Source organism: Sinocyclocheilus grahami, unplaced genomic scaffold, assembly GCF_001515645.1.
Source record: "Sinocyclocheilus grahami isolate Dianchi unplaced genomic scaffold, SAMN03320097.WGS_v1.1 scaffold261.1, whole genome shotgun sequence".
Taxonomy (NCBI): domain Eukaryota; kingdom Metazoa; phylum Chordata; class Actinopteri; order Cypriniformes; family Cyprinidae; genus Sinocyclocheilus; species Sinocyclocheilus grahami.
The window spans coordinates 271,406-289,824 of record NW_015505440.1 but is presented as its reverse complement, the minus strand read 5'-3'; the positions used below and the strand labels follow the sequence as shown (position 1 = coordinate 289,824).

At 33.2% G+C, this 18,419-nt stretch overlaps 1 protein-coding gene across 1 annotated transcript in view; it reads left to right on the top strand.

Moving 5' to 3' along the window:
* The first annotated feature begins 1,412 nt into the window (after positions 1–1,412).
* Positions 1,413–18,419, top strand: part of LOC107599137 (peptidyl-prolyl cis-trans isomerase-like 2) — a 40,996-nt gene continuing 23,989 nt past the window's right edge. Inside the window, exons 1-10 of the mRNA XM_016290641.1 lie at positions 1,413–1,594; positions 1,947–1,996; positions 2,855–2,900; positions 3,360–3,422; positions 3,908–3,959; positions 9,646–9,697; positions 9,841–9,932; positions 10,677–10,766; positions 13,824–13,899; positions 16,624–16,784. Coding sequence (XP_016146127.1) covers positions 1,563–1,594; positions 1,947–1,996; positions 2,855–2,900; positions 3,360–3,422; positions 3,908–3,959; positions 9,646–9,697; positions 9,841–9,932; positions 10,677–10,766; positions 13,824–13,899; positions 16,624–16,784 — 714 coding nt within the window. The 5' untranslated portion in view covers positions 1,413–1,562. The remainder of the gene's footprint in view (positions 1,595–1,946; positions 1,997–2,854; positions 2,901–3,359; positions 3,423–3,907; positions 3,960–9,645; positions 9,698–9,840; positions 9,933–10,676; positions 10,767–13,823; positions 13,900–16,623; positions 16,785–18,419) is intronic.

Sequence of the window (18,419 nt, the reverse complement as noted above, 5' to 3'; positions counted from 1 at the left end):
TGAACTTGAGCTTTACTGTTATCATCACATGAATGATACAGTAAATAACTCTGGCTAGAATGTTGAGTGGAGAGGTGCTTTTAAGCTGAAATGTGAGGACGTGTTGGGCTGCCTGTGGAAGAGGCCACTGAGCAGCAATGAAATTCATGAAAGATGACTAAATAAAAACTTTATGTAACACACACGTGTCTTGTTCATGTTTCACGGTTGTCACGTGAGAATGGATAAATGAATAAACACAACTGATTTTGGTGTATATTGCATGTGAACATACACACATTCTCTTCTCACAAGAATAAAGCTGAAGTGCATTATGAATAGGATTGACCCAGGTTAGACTCTTGCAGAAAACCTTCTTGCAGTTGTGCTGTTTGATAATGCACACGGACCTTTCTCCATATATGCCTTAAACAAGAACGTTTCAGCAGAAGATGACCACTTCATAAATGCATTTCAATATGTGATCTATACTTGTCACTAAGCCTAGAAGAAGAACCATCCTAAGGGAAAGAACTTATTTTATGTGTGGTTATGTGATGTGACAATACGCTAACGTCAGTGTAATTGTAGTATCATTGATAAATAGGTCTATAGTTTTTATTAATATTTTTTAAAAGTTTTTAGTTTTATGTTGTTGTTGTTTTTTATTTTTGTCAAAGTTTTAGTATTTTTGTTGTGTGTTCTTGTCATTTTTATTTTATTATTACTTTTTAAAATGTGTTTTTTTGGGGGGGAGGGGGTATGTTTTGGTTATTTTAGTATTTCATTCAACTCAATGAATGAGCAAAGACAACTGGCACAATAATATTTCACATGGTTGATCAACACATGTTATTTATAAAGCTCAGACAGATAGATAGATAGATAGATGATAGATAGATAGATGATAGATAGATAGATAGATAGATAGATAGATAGATAGATAGATAGATAGATAGATAGATAGATAGATAGATAGATAGATAGAAAGATAGATAGATAGATAGATAGATAGATAGATAGATTGATAGATAGATGATAGATAGATAGATAGATAGATGATAGATAGATAGATAGATGATAGATAGATAGATAGATAGATAGATTTGATTCATATCAATAAATTATACATATTATAGCTATAATGCAGCCCCAAGACTTTCTTCAGCTTAACATGGGCTTCATTCATTATGTTTTGAGATTTTTAGTTATCTAAATATTCCGTATCGAAAAAGGAAAATAAAAACGTTCTTCTGTTTCACGCCGAACACACATGTATGTATGTATATATATATATATATATATATATGTATGTATAATTTTTTTTTTTCTCTCCTTGTCCTTTTTTTCAAAGTACTGCCGACACTCTAGTCCAGTAGGTGGCGGTAAATGCACCTTTCAGTTGGTTTGCCAACCGCCAATGAAATTTAAAGAAGACGAAGAAGACGCCGAACACATTTTACAGTCGCACTGAACGCTGGCCGGAAGTGTGATTTAAACAGTCGGAGGATTTGTGTTGGTTGTTTAGGCATTTATAAACTTGTTTTATTCTTTTATTTGCTACAACTTCTTGGTCCACAAAAATGGGGAAAAGACAGCATCAAAAAGATAAGATGTGAGTTGAAATTAAACATAACGCGAGTAGAATATGACATTTTTTAAAATCTCAACAGTACGTTAACTATAGAGTCTTATACAGTTATATTTGATGATTTCACTGAAAACAACATCAGTATATTCTTTATTGCAGTGATATCGTGTTGTGTGTAATCTGTGGTTTATAACGTGTTTGTCTGTCTTAAAGGGATATCATCTTTCTAACGTTAATTGCAACAACTGCAGTATTTTTTTGTAACGTTAGTTATGTTTTAGTATTAAGTAGTGAACTGCTACGCATTTCCTATTGTTTAATTCTGATTCTTCAATAATTACCGTATAATAATATTCGTTATATCTGTCTGTTTCAGGTACATCACATGTGCAGAATACACTCAGTTTTATGGAGGGAAGAAATCAGGTAACGTTACTTAAACTAGTCTGGATGTACTGATCTGTTTGTAGTAAGAAAACAATTGTTGAAAACAGTTAACTGTAAACAAAACATTGTGGGATACATTTTACAATATGAGCAAATCAAACAAACACTCTATTCAGAGATTATTTTACATTTGCAGTTTAGATGCAGCATGTCTTACTGCAGTATGTATATATTAGAAAGTAAAGTGTTGTCGTGTAACGTGAGGGGAAAATATTCACATTAAAGATGGTAAAACCTGACATTTCAGGGTTTCCCCAGTATCAGGAAAATGTTAAAATTGTGATTTTTTTCGGGCCTGAATGAATGAATAAATAAATCAGGTCCTTGGTATGTACACTACCATTCAAAATTCTATTCATTTAATTACATTTTTTTATTATTATTTGCACTTTTATTCAGCAAAGATGCATTAAATTGATCCAACGTGATAGTAAAGCAATTTATAATGTTACAAAAAAATTATATTTCAAGTAAATGCTCTTTTGAGCTTTCTAAGAAATATTAGGATGATTTCTGAAGGATCATGTGACACTGGATGCTGAAAATTCAGCTTTGCATCACAGGAATAAATAGCATTTTACAATATATTAAAATAGAACACCGATATTTGAAACCCTAATAATAGTTCACAATATTTCTTTCAACAGCATTTAAAAAAAACTAACTGCACAGTAGTGTATGCAATGCTGTTGGTTTTCCTGTCACTCGCTTTGTTGTTTGTTTGATTGCACTGCATATAGTTTTATTTTGTGCACTTTTTGTTTGATATTGCTGGTGCTTTTTCCTCCGAAAGCCGCTGGGATGAGTAAAATAAGCCTTTTGTCATCATGTTTATAGAAATCCCACAAGCCAATTTCAGACGTCTGCCCTTTGATCACTGCAGGTGAGTTTTCACGTCTTTCGTGTTTGATTAAAAAAAGTCCTTTGTGTTTCTTCTGGTCAGTAATTTAGGTCTAGCACAATAGATTCTGCTTTCATAACTGTTGATCAGTGTTTCAAGCGATGCTCGAATTTCATTGGTTTTATGTGAGTTAAAGCTGCTGTGTGTCAGTTTTTCCCCCGAATGTTAAAATACTTTTCTTCTATTCTAGTGTAATGTGCAGAGACGATTATTAGTAAGACATTTGTAGATTTGGCTAATTTTAAAACATTGCTCTGTGTGTTGGAGGGGTCTGATGTGTCTCAAAAAATCATGTGAGTTTAGGGCTGGACCGTCTTTCTGTCATTTCAGTGGAAGATGGGGGAGACTGTTCTGAAAACTGGCTCAGAAATGACACGCAGCAGCTTTAGTGTCATACTATATGTATGATTTTTTTATGTTAATCTCTTATCTCTTGCATAGTTTGTCTCTTCAGCCCTTTGAGTATCCCATGTGCACGGTGGATGGGGTGGTTTTTGATCTAATGTGAGTATATTACTCTCACCAACATCAAAATGAGTAATTTGTGAAGCTGTTATTTGTATTCATGATTTAATACACTTATTTATAGTAGCTCGTATTTATTATTACATATACACTACCCTTGAAAAGTTTAGGGGGGTGAAATTAATACTTTTATTCAGCAAGGATGCATTAAATTGATCAAAAGTGACAGTAAAATCATTTACATTTTTATCCGAAAATGGATTCTATTGACATTCTATTCAAGAAAATCGAGAAAAAAAAATAATATTCACAAAAATCCACAAAAATATTAAACAGTCCAACTGATTTCAACATTAGAATGATTTCTCTGAAGGATCATGTGACACTGAAGACTGGAGGAATGATGCTGAAAATGTATAATTTATATTAAAATAGAAAAGTTATTTTAAAGTGCGATATTTTACAATAGTACGTTTTTTACTGTGTTGATGCAAAAAAAAGATTAAAGTTTGTTTTCTCTCTAGGAGCATAGTGCCTTGGATTAAGAAGTTTGGTACCAACCCCATAACTGGAGAGGTATTTCAGTTATTCCTGTTTATAATATTTTATTTATTTGACACTGACCAATACACTTTCAAATCATTAGAGGTGAAAGCTTTTTCTGATCAAAATCCTGCATGGATTCAACCACTAGAGGGAGTCAGACTCCATTTGAGGGGAAGCCCAGGTGCTTGACTGATGACACAAAGTAAAATGCAATATCATCAACTCCAGGTGCTTGTCTGTGCATCCTAGAGTATCCAAAGCTATAAATCTCTTGTACACGTGATTTAAAGAGCACAGGGGGTTTTATAAAATTAATCATATTTAGTGCTGTTTACTAAGGTAAACTTGTATTTAGGGTTAGTAAACCTCTTACCCCAAGTAATAAAATTGTATCTTGTTTGTGATATGGACCTTAAGTCATGTGACATATTGAGTAGAGATATGTGAGAGCTTCTTTATGCAATTAGACTTATGATTTTTATCTTTCAGATAATAAACTGGGCCAAAAAATCCCATAGACTTACATTGAATTAGGTATGAGTTTTTTTGTTTGTTTGTTTTTTACCCTGGGCCAGTAACCAGTTTTTTTTTTTAATAATTAAAATAAAATATAAATATTAAATTTAAATATAAATATCAAAAGCTAATGAAAATAACAAGCATGTACATTTAAATTATGAAAATCACATATGATATACATTCTAAAATAAAAGCTAACTGAAATTAATATTAAAAATATAATTACATTTTAAATGCTACAGTATCATATATTTAATGCTAGAATTATATTACCATCTAGCACCTAGCACACCTAGCAACCACACAGGAACGCTCTAAAAAAACATTCAAAGCCCAATATACTTTGGTAAAAAAAAAATGCAAATCAAATGTTAAGATAACCCAAAGCCTTTCATAATCATAATTTCATTACATATTTGCTAAACGGTAGATATTTTCTGCTTTGAGAGTTTAATTGTGTTTTATAGTCCAGCTTAATGTGAGGGAAAATGCTCTATTGTACCCAAAATAATTTAAAAATAATCATAACAGATGTGTAAGAAATAAAATTAACAGTAAAAAGTACAAAATGTCATTAAAAACCAATAAAAATAAAAGAGGAAAATAAATATGATGAAAGTGCCAATAAAATGTTAAGATAACTGAAAGACTTTCATAATCTTAATTTCATTACATGCTGCCAAACAGTAGGTATTTTTTGCTCTGAGAGTTTCATTTTATGTTTTGGAGAGTAGTCAAGCTTAATGCGTTGCTTAGAGGGTAAATACTCTTATTACTGTACTCATCTAGAAATCATTATTGAGACAATAATGAAGATATTTCACAGGGCCGCTGACGGTGGCTAATAGCGTTCACTGTGCCAGGAGTGGATGTGGGTGTAAATTGCTGCATAACCAGTTCACTGGACGCACGTCACTGAACTCTTAATTTATGGAATGCCAAAAAATCCCATAGACTTACATTGAATTAGGTATGAGTTTTTTTGTTTGTTTGTTTTTTACCCTGGGCCAGTAACCAGTTTTTTTTTTTAATAATTAAAATAAAATATAAATATTAAATTTAAATATAAATATCAAAAGCTAATGAAAATAACAAGCATGTACATTTAAATTATGAAAATCACATATGATATACATTCTAAAATAAAAGCTAACTGAAATTAATATTAAAAATATAATTACATTTTAAATGCTACAGTATCATATATTTAATGCTAGAATTATATTACCATCTAGCACCTAGCACACCTAGCAACCACACAGGAACGCTCTAAAAAAACATTCAAAGCCCAATATACTTTGGTAAAAAAAAAATGCAAATCAAATGTTAAGATAACCCAAAGCCTTTCATAATCATAATTTCATTACATATTTGCTAAACGGTAGATATTTTCTGCTTTGAGAGTTTAATTGTGTTTTATAGTCCAGCTTAATGTGAGGGAAAATGCTCTATTGTACCCAAAATCATTTAAAAATAATCATAACCGATGTGTAAGAAATAAAATTAACAGTAAAAAGTACAAAATGTCATTAAAAACCAATAAAAATTAAAGAGGAAAATAAATATGATGAAAGTGCCAATAAAATGTTAAGATAACTGAAAGACTTTCATAATCTTAATTTCATTACATGCTGCCAAACAGTAGGTATTTTTTGCTCTGAGAGTTTCATTTTATGTTTTGGAGCATAGTCAAGCTTAATGCGTTGCTTAGAGGGTAAATACTCTTATTACTGTACTCATCTAGAAATCATTATTGAGACAATAATGAAGATATTTCACAGGGCCGCTGACGGTGGCTAATAGCGTTCACTGTGCCAGGAGGGGATGTGGGTGTAAATTGCTGCATAACCAGTTCACTGGACACACGTCACTGAACTCTTAATTTATGGAATAGGAGTTATAGGATCTCTGTGTGCACGCTGCATGCATAATCGGTTAGCACTGGCATCAGCAGAAGTTGTGTGAATGTTTACAGAGAGCGTGATGTAGGGCATCCTGTATTTACTCGCTTTAAAATTCATATTCAGTGTCTATCAAGGCACATGGCTGTCATCTGTAATGCATCTTTGCATCTACATAGCTGTGCGTCTGAGTGAGCGCATGTCTGGACATGCCACTGTGTGTGTGTGTGTTAGTACACACAGTGTGATTGTGTTATCTGAAGTATTCATGATTGATTTGTCTCACTAGATGGAGAGGAGGAAAGTAAGTGCTGGAGTTGACTAGGGCTATTGAGAAACACAGGCTGTGTGTGTTTGTTTGTGTGTGTGTGTTTTAGAGTGACTTTTAAGAGATCCTTTCGACATGCCACGACTTGTTCTCATGTGCAGACATCATGCTTTAATGTGTTCTGCTTTACAAATTTGCGTTAAAAGATATGTGTTATGATGTGTTACTCTTATTTATTGCATTTTTGAAGTGTCAGTATGTGTTTGTTAGGCAAGGCACGTTCACTTTTATATCACAGGCATTCCCAAACTTTTTTTGTCAGCCCAGTAGAAAATATTTTCTTGAAGTACACCTTATATGTTAATAGATATGTTAAATTAATATTTCAGTAATTTAATGACATATTCGCATGTTCACAGTTCTCTGATGTCTGTTAATGGTCACGTGACATGCAAGTAAATTCACAATGTCAACCTTTTTAGTAAGTGTTTAATTTTGACTTTGTAGCTGGAATTAAGTTGAACTTCTTTTTAGTTGTGGTAGTGTCACATTATATTCGCAGTGGTGTCAAAAAGCATCAAAGTTTTTATCTAACAAATGTATTGTTATTATTTGAAGTTAATTATAATAATTTGTATTTTATGCGTACAGTACTGATATTTATGCCTTAATTTGACTAACCGTTATTTAATTTAATCACAACCATTAATTTGATAATCACACTAAGTGCCATCAATATTATTGTGCAGCCCTTTTTTTTATTTAAATTTAAATTTTATTATATAGATGATAATTAGCTCTTCATCAACATTGATTTTGTATATAAAAAAAAAAAAAAAAAAAAAAAAAAAAATATAAGGATGCAGTGCATCAGTTGAACGCAGCACAGTTTTCTTTCAGTAGATGCATAGCTAAGCATTCTTAAGGACATGAAGTCACTTCACAATTTAATTTATTTTCCTAATAAAGACCTTTTACTGTGCAAAATTCATGAATGCATGATATTCATCATCATTTATCAAAAAACAATATTAGCCAATACTATCAAGCCACTTGACCAGTCAAATTCTAATGGATAAAATCCATTCAGCCTGTCAGACTGCAGCTTGTGATTTTGAGTAGTTCCTGCCATTTTTATGTTCAGTACCCATCAGGTGGTCTGTAGTCTGAGGCAGAGTCTAGCAGTCAGATGTCCACCTGGGAGATGAAGAGCTGTATAATACAGTCTGAATCAGTGTGTCACTGAATCACAGCATGGTCAGTTTAAATGTGTTATGCAGGGAATCCTTTAAAAAGGGGTCATATGACGTTGCTAAAAAGAACATTTGTTTTGTGTATTTGGTGTAATGCAATGTGTTTATGCAGTTTAAGGTTAAAAAAACACATTATTTTCCATATAATGTACATTATTGTTTCTCCTCTATGCCCCGCCTTTCTGAAACGCGTCGATTTTTACAAAGCTCATCGGTCTGAAAAAGTGAGGTATACGCTGATTGGCCAGCTATCCAGTGCGTTGTGATTGGCCGAATGCCTCAAGCGTGTGACGGAAATGTTACGCCTCTTAACATACTGTGATGCCGTCTCCCAGCAGGACGAGACAAAACCAATGAAACCCATTACAAATGAGGCATTTGTTGCATCCAGTGGAGACATAATTACTGATTATAATGACTTGTACTGTCTTTTTACGCGTTGCGTTGCATATCGCGCTGCGTAAACATAAAACCACGTCTGCATTTGTGATCGGAGAAACCACAAACAACAAGCCTACTCTACACTGTGCTGTAAATACAACTTAACCACTGATTTCTAGTGTCCTCTTTTGGAAGACCCAACAAAGTAGTTTAGCTTTCACAACGAAACACACAGCGTCTTCACAACGTGGCAGTGGCGGCAACAATACTACAGCAAGAATTAAAGTTACCCCTTCTTTTTTTGCGTGAACATTTGGGCGGCGTTATGCAAATCTTCCCACATCGTGACATAGACATGTGGGGGCGTGTTAGAACGAGCTGTTTTAGGTAGGTGTGGTTGACTCTTAACTTTTATAAAGAATATCTCTTTGGATTTGAGACTTTAGTCTTTGCAACTTTACAGATCTTCTTTATGCACCAAGAGCTTGTAACACCCCTTTAAAACCAACAATGTCTCAACAATGAATGCTTTACTCAAAATTGACCTGAATAATAATCTATGTTAGCATTGGAAAAAATTACACTACTACTGTTTAAAAGTTTTTATTTTTTAAAGAAGTCACTTATGTTTTCTATAGCTGCAATTATTTAATCAAAAATACAGTAATAATATATAATATTACTGTACTATTGTAGTAATATTACTACTATAAATCTATTATATAAACTTATTTAAAAAATGTTATGAAATAACTATCATCAATGTTGAAAACAATTGTGCTGCTTAATGTTTTTGTGAAAAAAACTATGCTACATTTTTAGGATTCCTTGATGAATAGAAAATTCAAAGGAACAATTTTTATTTGAAATATTATAAATGTTTTAGCTGTCACTTTTGGTCAATATATTGTGTTTTCAATGAAAGCATGATTTCAAACTGTCCCTGCATTTTTGAACAATAGTGTACATACCTTTAAATATTATTATTGTTGTTGTTATTATTATATAATAATGTAATATAATTATATAATAATTGTTATTTATGAGTCACAGTTTTACTATGTTAAAAAGTAAACCGGCCAGCACTAAGTAGCACTTTAGGCAATCATATAAATCTTTCTTTGCTCATCTCATCTAAGTGTCATTAGAGACAGGAATTTACTTGTTAATATGATTAAACCCATTCTAGCCACAGCGTTGCATGATGGTGTTTAAAATGAGTGCTATTCAGATAGTGTCCAAACATGTGCAGTATGAATCAGCAAATGCATGCTAAATAATTAAACACAATCAGACATTAACATTATATTTGAAATGAAGGTGTGTCAGAAAGCCAAAGTCTGACAGGTATAGTCACTATCTCCTTAACTTCCTGTTTCTCTCTCTTTCTGTAGAAGCTTGAGGCTAAATACCTCATCAAGCTTAACATCAGCAAAAACAATGAAGGTAAATATGTTTGTGTGTGCGTGTGTGCTCGTGATCCTCTTACCTGGCCTGCGTCAACAACTATATGTGCTAATGACAAGAGATTGACAAATGGATTGAAGTCCTCTACAGTGCATATTCTGTCTTTCTGTCCTGTACTTTAGGGAAGTACCACTGTCCTGTGCTCTACACAGTGTTCACAAACAACTCCCACATCGTTGCTAACAAAGTCACAGGAAATGTTTTCTCTTATGAGGTAAAACACACTACATCCCAAATGTTTCAAGGGCCTTCTTATGTGGGACCATTTTTTTTCTCCCTGAAGGCCACATAACGTTATTCAAGGTTTCTTGTGATAATTCAGTTTTTCATTACTTTTTTTTTTTTTTAAATACCCATTTTATGTTTAAAAATAAACATTCTGTATTTGTTACTAAAGTAGTAGTACCCCAAAAATATAAATGTTCATTTATTAAAAGTACTTATAAAAAAATATGATAAAAAAAAATATTTATAAAAGTATATTTAGTTGCATAAATAAAATATAAATTCATTAATTAAATGTAAAATATATATATCTATTTTATTTATACATTTAAATGAATTTATCCACCCTCCTGTTGGATTTTTGTCTTCTTCCATGGAGCACAAAGGCATATATATATATTTTAAGTTTATGTTGCTATTTTCTATTCAAAGAAAACGGTTGAAGGTTGAACTCTAAAATTGAACCATAATAGTAGTCCATATGACTCATGCACTATATTGCAAGCCTTCTGGATACATATAATGATTTTTGAATTATACATTTTTGCTGTTCAATTTCCATGCATGGTGGAAAATGTAGGTCTACGCTACACTAAAGAGCAAGAAAAATCCGGTTGTTCATGCCCCCTTTAATATCATGCTGACGTCAATAATTTATTATTGATGTGTTAACCTTCTTTAAACTGACGTGAACATGAATAGTCAATATTCTGTGGATGTGTGTGTTGTTTAGGCGGTGGAACAGCTCAACATCAAGACAAAGAGTTATAAAGACCTGTTGACAGATGAACCATTCACTCGCCAGGATCTCATCACACTACAGGTGACAGGCACAGACAGTGTGCGTTTATGACTGTTGAGTATGATTAAGTGAGGGTGCTGTTATGTCAGCATGGCTGTGATTTCATACAGGTTTTCTGTACACAAGAAGTTAGAATCAAGCAGCAGGTTTCAGACAACAGTTGGCCAGTTAGTTTGAAGTTTGTATATGGTTGTTGTGTATCAAAACCTGTACTTTTTGTGTGATTAGAGTGTTATGAAATGGCAGGTTTAATGTCTGTTCACAGTGATTACAGCTGTCGAGAGAGAGAGACAGACAGTCAGTCAGGCTGATTCTGATGATTGACTGACAGTCAGAGGGGGATCAGTCATTTGCATGCCACAATAATAAATATCTTTTCAGCTTTTTATAGCATTTATTCATATTTTGAATTAGAATTTATATTTTCAGTTTTCATTTTAATTTAAATTGTATGAGCTTTAGTCATTTGTTTTTTTATATATTTATATAGTTTTTAAACATATTTTAAAAATAATTTAATACTTATACTTATTTCAGTTAGTTGCCAAATCAACATTTTTAATTGCACTTAAAGTTTTTTTTTTTGTGTGTTTTTTTTTTGTTTTATTTTATTTTATTTTAGTCACCACAAACAATTTTTAATAGTATCTGTTTTAGTTAACTATTACAACACTGATCCCACAGTCATTTCATCAGGATAAATGTTAAAATGCTCACTGTTTCAAAAGAGCCACATTGTTAACATATGATTTGTATCTTTAAATTAATATTTGAAACCCTTTTCATGACTAATGTCCCCATAAAGCCTGTAAACCTGGTAACAAGGATACCAAAAACTAGACAGAAAAATTCACTTGTAGCTTCTAGCATCTGAACACTAATGGATGTTTGGAGGGATTTAAAGCTGAAATAACGTTTTGGTAAGGTAAAGTTAATATAAACCCTTTAACAAAAATAATACAAACTTGCACAACTGTGCATTGAAACGTATATAACTGCAAACAAGTCCGTCATTATATGAAAATAAAAATCAAGGCTAAGTTGTTGTCTGTGGTAATCGACAGCATGCCATCCACCACAGAGCTTCATCCTTGAAGATACCTTTAAAACCTTCACATTGGGAATCACTCGTTGAGGAACTGCACAGTTTATGAATCAAACACAGCAGCGTGTTTATGAATCGATGGGATTAAACAGTACAGCAGCATGTGGCGACTGTCTAAAGTTGTGTTAAGCCTCGCTGTAAATCCATCTGAGTAATAAAAGATCTTATGTAACCAGGGTCAAATTTCTATATACAAATCTATGCATGGCACTTGGATCTGTGTAGTAGGTCATGTACACTACTGTTCAAAAAATGTTCTTATAAAAAAATCTTATAAAATGTGTAATGTTTTAAATTTCAAACAAATCAAATCAAAGAATCCTGAAAAAAATGATCACAATTGACACAAAAATATTAAGCAGCACAAGTTTTCAGCTGTTTTATTCACAAATGTTTCTTGAGCATCAAATCAGCATATCTGAATGATTTCTGGAGGATCATGTGACACTGAAGAGTGATGACTGACTGATGAAAATCCAGTTTTGCCATCAGGAATGAATTGCATTTCAAATATATTGAAATTGCAATAATATTACACATTATTGCTCTTTTTCCTGTATTTTTATTTAATTGCACTTTGGTGAGCCTAAAAAAAAAACATTTAAAATATCTTATAGACCCTAAACTTTTGAAGGGTAGTGTTGAGGTATGTTTGCATTTCCTGTGCATTTTTATGCAATAATATGGGAATACAGAATCTGTTGTTAAATGTATAATATGACAGCCTTTATGTAAGTACAGAAGCCTATGGTATGTCTTCCTTCAGACAAGGAAACGTGGGTATGTGTGAAAGACACTGTAAGCTGAATCAGTGCTTTCTGTGTGTGTGTGCATGTGACCTGCAGTGTCCTTATTCATAGAAAGCAAGCAAAGCCATGCTGTCCTGGCATGGTTTATTTTGGGTCAGGGAGAGAGTTGATGGGAGTTATGGGGGGTGCTTGGAGAAATAGAAATGGACTTGGAGTTATTTTCGGGTGAGATTAGGCCGTATGGCTCAGAGTGTCTATCCCTGGAGCTCGAGGAAGGGCAAGTCGGGGAGGTGACGGGCGGCAGGGTTTCCAGAGTCCAGACTCACACCAAGGTTATTCTGGGTGCCATGTTGGGTGGGAAAGCTGGGGGAGTTTTAAAAGGATTGATGGGGGAATGTTTGAAAAGAGAGCTGGTTGAGTGGGAGTTTAGCTGAAATAGCAGGACTGAAACGGGCTGTGGTACAGTTTCACTGTCTGATTTATTTGGAACGGATACTACGGTGGGTCACTCAAAGTGTGGAGGAGAGAGAGAGCGAGAGATGAGAAGGTCCTGAACTCTTTTGTTTGCGTGTGAGTGTATTGCAGGAGGCGAGCCCTCAAACTGATAAAACTCTGCCAAAACAAATTCATTAGAGAGTGTTTTCTTGTCTTTCTATTTAGGAAAAATATGATATGAGCTGTTTTATAACAGTCCTGTGATGAGTACATATGAGACCCTGGACCACAAAACTAGTCATAAGGGTCAATTTTTCGAAATTGGGAAGCTGAATAAATAGGCTTTCCATTGATGCATGGTTTGTTATGATAGGACAATATTTGGCTGAGATACAACTATTTGAAAATCTGGAATCTGAGGGTGCAAAAAAAAATCTAAATATTGAGAAAATCGCCTTTAAAGTTGTCCAAATGAAGTTCTTAGCAATGCAGATTAATAATCAAAAATTAAGTTTTAATATATTTACAGTAGGAAATTTACAAAATATCTTCATGGAACATGATCTTTAATTAATATCCTAATGATTTTTGGCATAAAAGAAAAATCAATAATTTTAACCCATACAATGTATTTTTGGCTATTGCTACAAATATACCCCAGCAACTTAAGACTGGTTTTGTGCTCCAGGGTCACATATTTGATTTGTTTTTACATAATGATCCCTACAGAGTTTGTCAGCAAATCTGGGGTTGTCATATAGCATCTCATTTTGTCCTTTTATATCACAGGATCCCACAAATCTGGATAAATTCAATGTCTCCAACTTCTTCCATGTGAAAAACAATATGAAAGTCCTCGACCCTGGTGAGTTCAGTGTTTTCAGTGCAGGACAAAGAGTTCAGTTCGTTTCAGCAAAGGTCTCGCTATTTTGGGAAGAGCATACTACTCTTACTTAAAATGTGATTACAGTATGTGTACATTTTGTGTGCAGCAGTGTCTTATTGTTAACTACAATTATGAAAAATAATTTGTGTTAATTTAAATAAATCTGAAATAAAATATAATTATTAAATGAAAAACCTAAATGAAAATTTGAACTGTTGACTTGAGATCTAATTGAAAGTAAATACACTGAAGTGCTAAAATGACTAACACTAAAACTGAAATAAAATAAATGAAAGCCGAATAAAAATATGTAAAAACTAACACTAATAAAAAATGACAAAAGTACATAACAAAATTACTTAAACTTAAATTAATTAAATGTTAAAATGGTTTTAACAACTTAAAAACAGTCAGCAAATCTGGGGTTGTCATATAGCATCTCATTTTGTCCTTTTATATCACAGGATCCCACAAATCTGGATAAATTCAATGTCTCCAACTTCTTCCATGTGAAAAACAATATGAAAGTCCTCGACCCTGGTGAGTTCAGTGTTTTCAGTGCAGGACAAAGAGTTCAGTTCGTTTCAGCAAAGGTCTCGCTATTTTGGGAAGAGCATACTACTCTTACTTAAAATGTGATTACAGTATGTGTACATTTTGTGTGCAGCAGTGTCTTATTGTTAACTACAATTATGAAAAATAATTTGTGTTAATTTAAATAAATCTGAAATAAAATATAATTATTAAATGAAAAACCTAAATGAAAATTTGAACTGTTGACTTGAGATCTAATTGAAAGTAAATACACTGAAGTGCTAAAATGACTAACACTAAAACTGAAATAAAATAAATGAAAGCCGAATAAAAATATGTAAAAACTAACACTAATAAAAAATTACAAAAGTACATAACAAAATTACTTAAACTTAAATTAATTAAATGTTAAAATGGTTTTAACAACTTAAAAACTAAATTAATATATTACAATAAATAAAGCTAATTCTAAAATATTCTAAAACAATTATAAAATACTATATACTGTAATAGTTTTATTAGTAAATAAATAATACTAAAATTAACACTAATGTGTGGTTTACAACAGAGCACACTGTGTTGCACAATGCAACAGATTGCAAAAATCGTTAAAAAAAAGTTCTAAAAGAGTGATTCATCAATTGGACTTTAGTAGTAATGTATTTTTCTAGGAACAATTTAATTTTTTAATTGTTTATTAAATTTATTTGGTAGTATGGATTGAATGTAATCGTTAGAAGACAGATTCTAAAAGAGTGATTCATCAATTGGACTTTAGTAGTAATGTATTTTTCTAGGAACAATTTAATTTAATTGTTTATTAAATTTATTTGGTAGTATGGATTGAATGTAATCGTTAGAAGACAGTTTGTTTCTGTTCAGCACTTTGGCCAGCTTTGCTGAGATAAATGTGCTATATAAATAAACTTTACTTACTAATGTAAGCTCTGACTACAAGGCTTTTGGCTCCTATTTTCCCATCATGCCCTGCCTGTCAGTCAATTACACTTTACCTGTGAGTTGGATCATTTAGCTCCAGGCTCAGGTGTGCTATTTTCACATTACGGTCTCCATTCCTTACATTTTATTATGTAGCCATATTACTCGCATTAGCCCATCTGTGATGATTTTAGGAAATTAACTGGTTAACGAAGTAGAGCTCTACACAGTCCGCTGAGGACTCACAGTGCATAATGAATTAATGAAAGAAGTGTGTTTGCCAAATGTTGTGAATTCAGTGGAAGAAGGTCTGAACATGGGTGGGCAAGGTCTGAGGGTGCAGTTGCTGTACTGTATTAAAGCTTTAATCTGGATAAAACCGTATATTAAAATCTAACATAAGCAGTAGCATTTGCAAATAACAGCGTATCTAAAACTGAGACAACAACAAACAAAAAACATAGGCCTACCATTAAAAGCCATGCTTGCACAAGTTCTGTATGATCCTCTTCAATAATATCCTCTGCTTCTCAATCGGGCTCAAACTGATAAGTGATATTAACGACGCCGTTGTTTACAATACAACCAGAGCACATGCCACTGAGGTGAGGGGCGGGACGCTCAGACGCGCACTAGAGGCGGTTTAGCCAATCACAACAAATTGGGCTAGCTAACCAATCAGAGCCCATCGCCTATTTCTGAGGGAGGGGCTTCATAAAAGAAGGAAATGATCAGCGCTTTTCTCAGAGAAGGGACAGAGCGGTGTGGAATAAAGGTAAATAATGTGTTTTTAAAAAAAAACGAAGCATTAACACGTGTTAGACTGCACTCCATAAACACAATCAAGCCTAGAAAAAAAACGGTGAACCACCCCTTTAAGTGTCACATGGTCCTTCATAAATCATTCTAATATGCTGATTTGCTGCTCAACTTTTCTTATTATCAGTGTTGAAAGTGGTTGTGCTGCTTAATATGTTTGTGGAAACCATGATTTTTTTTATTTTTGAGAAATTACTTATTGCTCTTTTGTTGGTTTTGATTGCTTCTATTGTCCTCATTTGTCGCTTTGGAGAAAAGCGTCTGCCAAATGACTAAATGTAAATGGAATAGAAAATTCAAAATAACAGCATTTTAACATATACGTCATATGCAAGGTAACCAAGTTTTTGTGACTGTTGTATTATATTGTGAAGATGTCACATTTATGAGCTCCATTTTTCTCCCCTACAGATGAGGAGAAAGCCAAGCAGGACCCATCATACCATCTGAAAAGCACAAACCTGGAGACACGAGAAACGCTAGCAGAGCTCTACAGAGACTATAAAGGAGATGAGCTGTTGGCCTCCACTATGAAAGAGCCAGAAGCCAAAAAAACAGACAAGCTCAATGCTGTGAGTGTTTTAAGATATTGCCTTTCTAGCTGTGGTATGTGGCAGAGTCTTCATTGATTCATTTCTCTTTTCTGTCTGTCGTCGTTTTGAAGTGGTTATATATCATGAGAAACACAGACTTAAATACTTTTTTGAACTGGTTGTGCTTCACAATCTAGATTTGAAATTGGATGTCAAATGGTGACTCCACAGTATCAAAATGATTTATCATACAGAACAAAATGAAAATGTTATCCACTCATATCAAAACTAACTTGTATATAGAAGTCTTAACAGTAGCAAAAACAACACGTTTAATTCTAAAAGGTGGACATAACCAAAACTGAATTTAATGTAAATTATAGCTGTTTTTGGTTCAGGAAATCTTGATTAATACTTGTAGTCAGCAAGGATGTATTAAATTGATCAAAAATGACAGTAAAGATATTTGTTACAGAAGATTTCTATTTAAAAATGCTGTTCTTTTTGAACGTTGTATTTTCTAAGAATCATAAAAAAACATTGTTTCCACAAAAATATTAAGCAGCACAACCGTTTTCAACATTAACAATCATAAGAAATGTTTCTTGAGCTGCAAATCAGTATATTAGAATGATAGAAGACTGTAATGATGCTAAAAATTCAGCTTTGCTATCACAGAAATAAATTCAGTTCTAAACTATATGAAATTAGAAAAGATATATTTTAAATTGTAATAATATTTTAAAGTACACCTATTTTTACTCTATTTTTGATCACAGAAATGGATCCTTTGTGAGTGTAAGACATAAAAAACATTAAAAGCCTTACAAACCTCAGAGCTTCAGTAGTGTAATAATGGGTGCTAATGGGGTCTCCTGCCAGGTGTTTGAGGCCAGATAAAGCAGTTCTGTTCAGTGCTGTTTGGGTCACAGTGAAGTATCTTGCTGTGTCTGTATGTCGAAGTGTCTGTGCATTATGAGGTGATTTGCCTCTCGACTCTACCACCATCACACAGCAACTGGAGCAGAAGAAAACGCCTCGCAGGGTCCTCAATTGACCACATACACTCACAGCAAGAATCACAATTTCTTCTGAAAGTCACGTAAATTTTTTAGCATTTTTGTTTTAATGATCTAAAATTAACACCAATCACTCACTTCCTGGGAAACGACTCCAGATAGATACCTGGTATCTAAACCATGAGAGTTTTTTTTTTCCGTACCTACTCTGCAATGGTTTTAAGTGCATCTCTGGCCGTGTCTCAAGTCTTCTTTTAGCCCAGGATGAAGTGTGTCTGCCCCCGTGCTTTCAGCTATATTAGCTTTGCTTGCTCAGCCTATTCACAGTGCAGGCATTGAATTGCCTCGACTTTTAGCATGAATGCCAGTCTATTTCAGCCCTAGTTGTGCTGGATTGGCATTCTGACGCTGAAATAGACTGGCTTCCAGGCCCACTCTCCTACTGAATTAGCTTTGCTATTTCTACACCATACTAAGATAACTATAATATCCCAATGATAACTATGTCCATTTTAAGCCCAACATTTAAGCAAAATAAATAATTAAATAACCATTTTTAATAGTGATAGATTTAAATTCTAATTTTAAGTTGACAAAAATACATTGCACATTGTGTATTATTTATGTTACAGAAAGAAATACCTTAATTTGACTT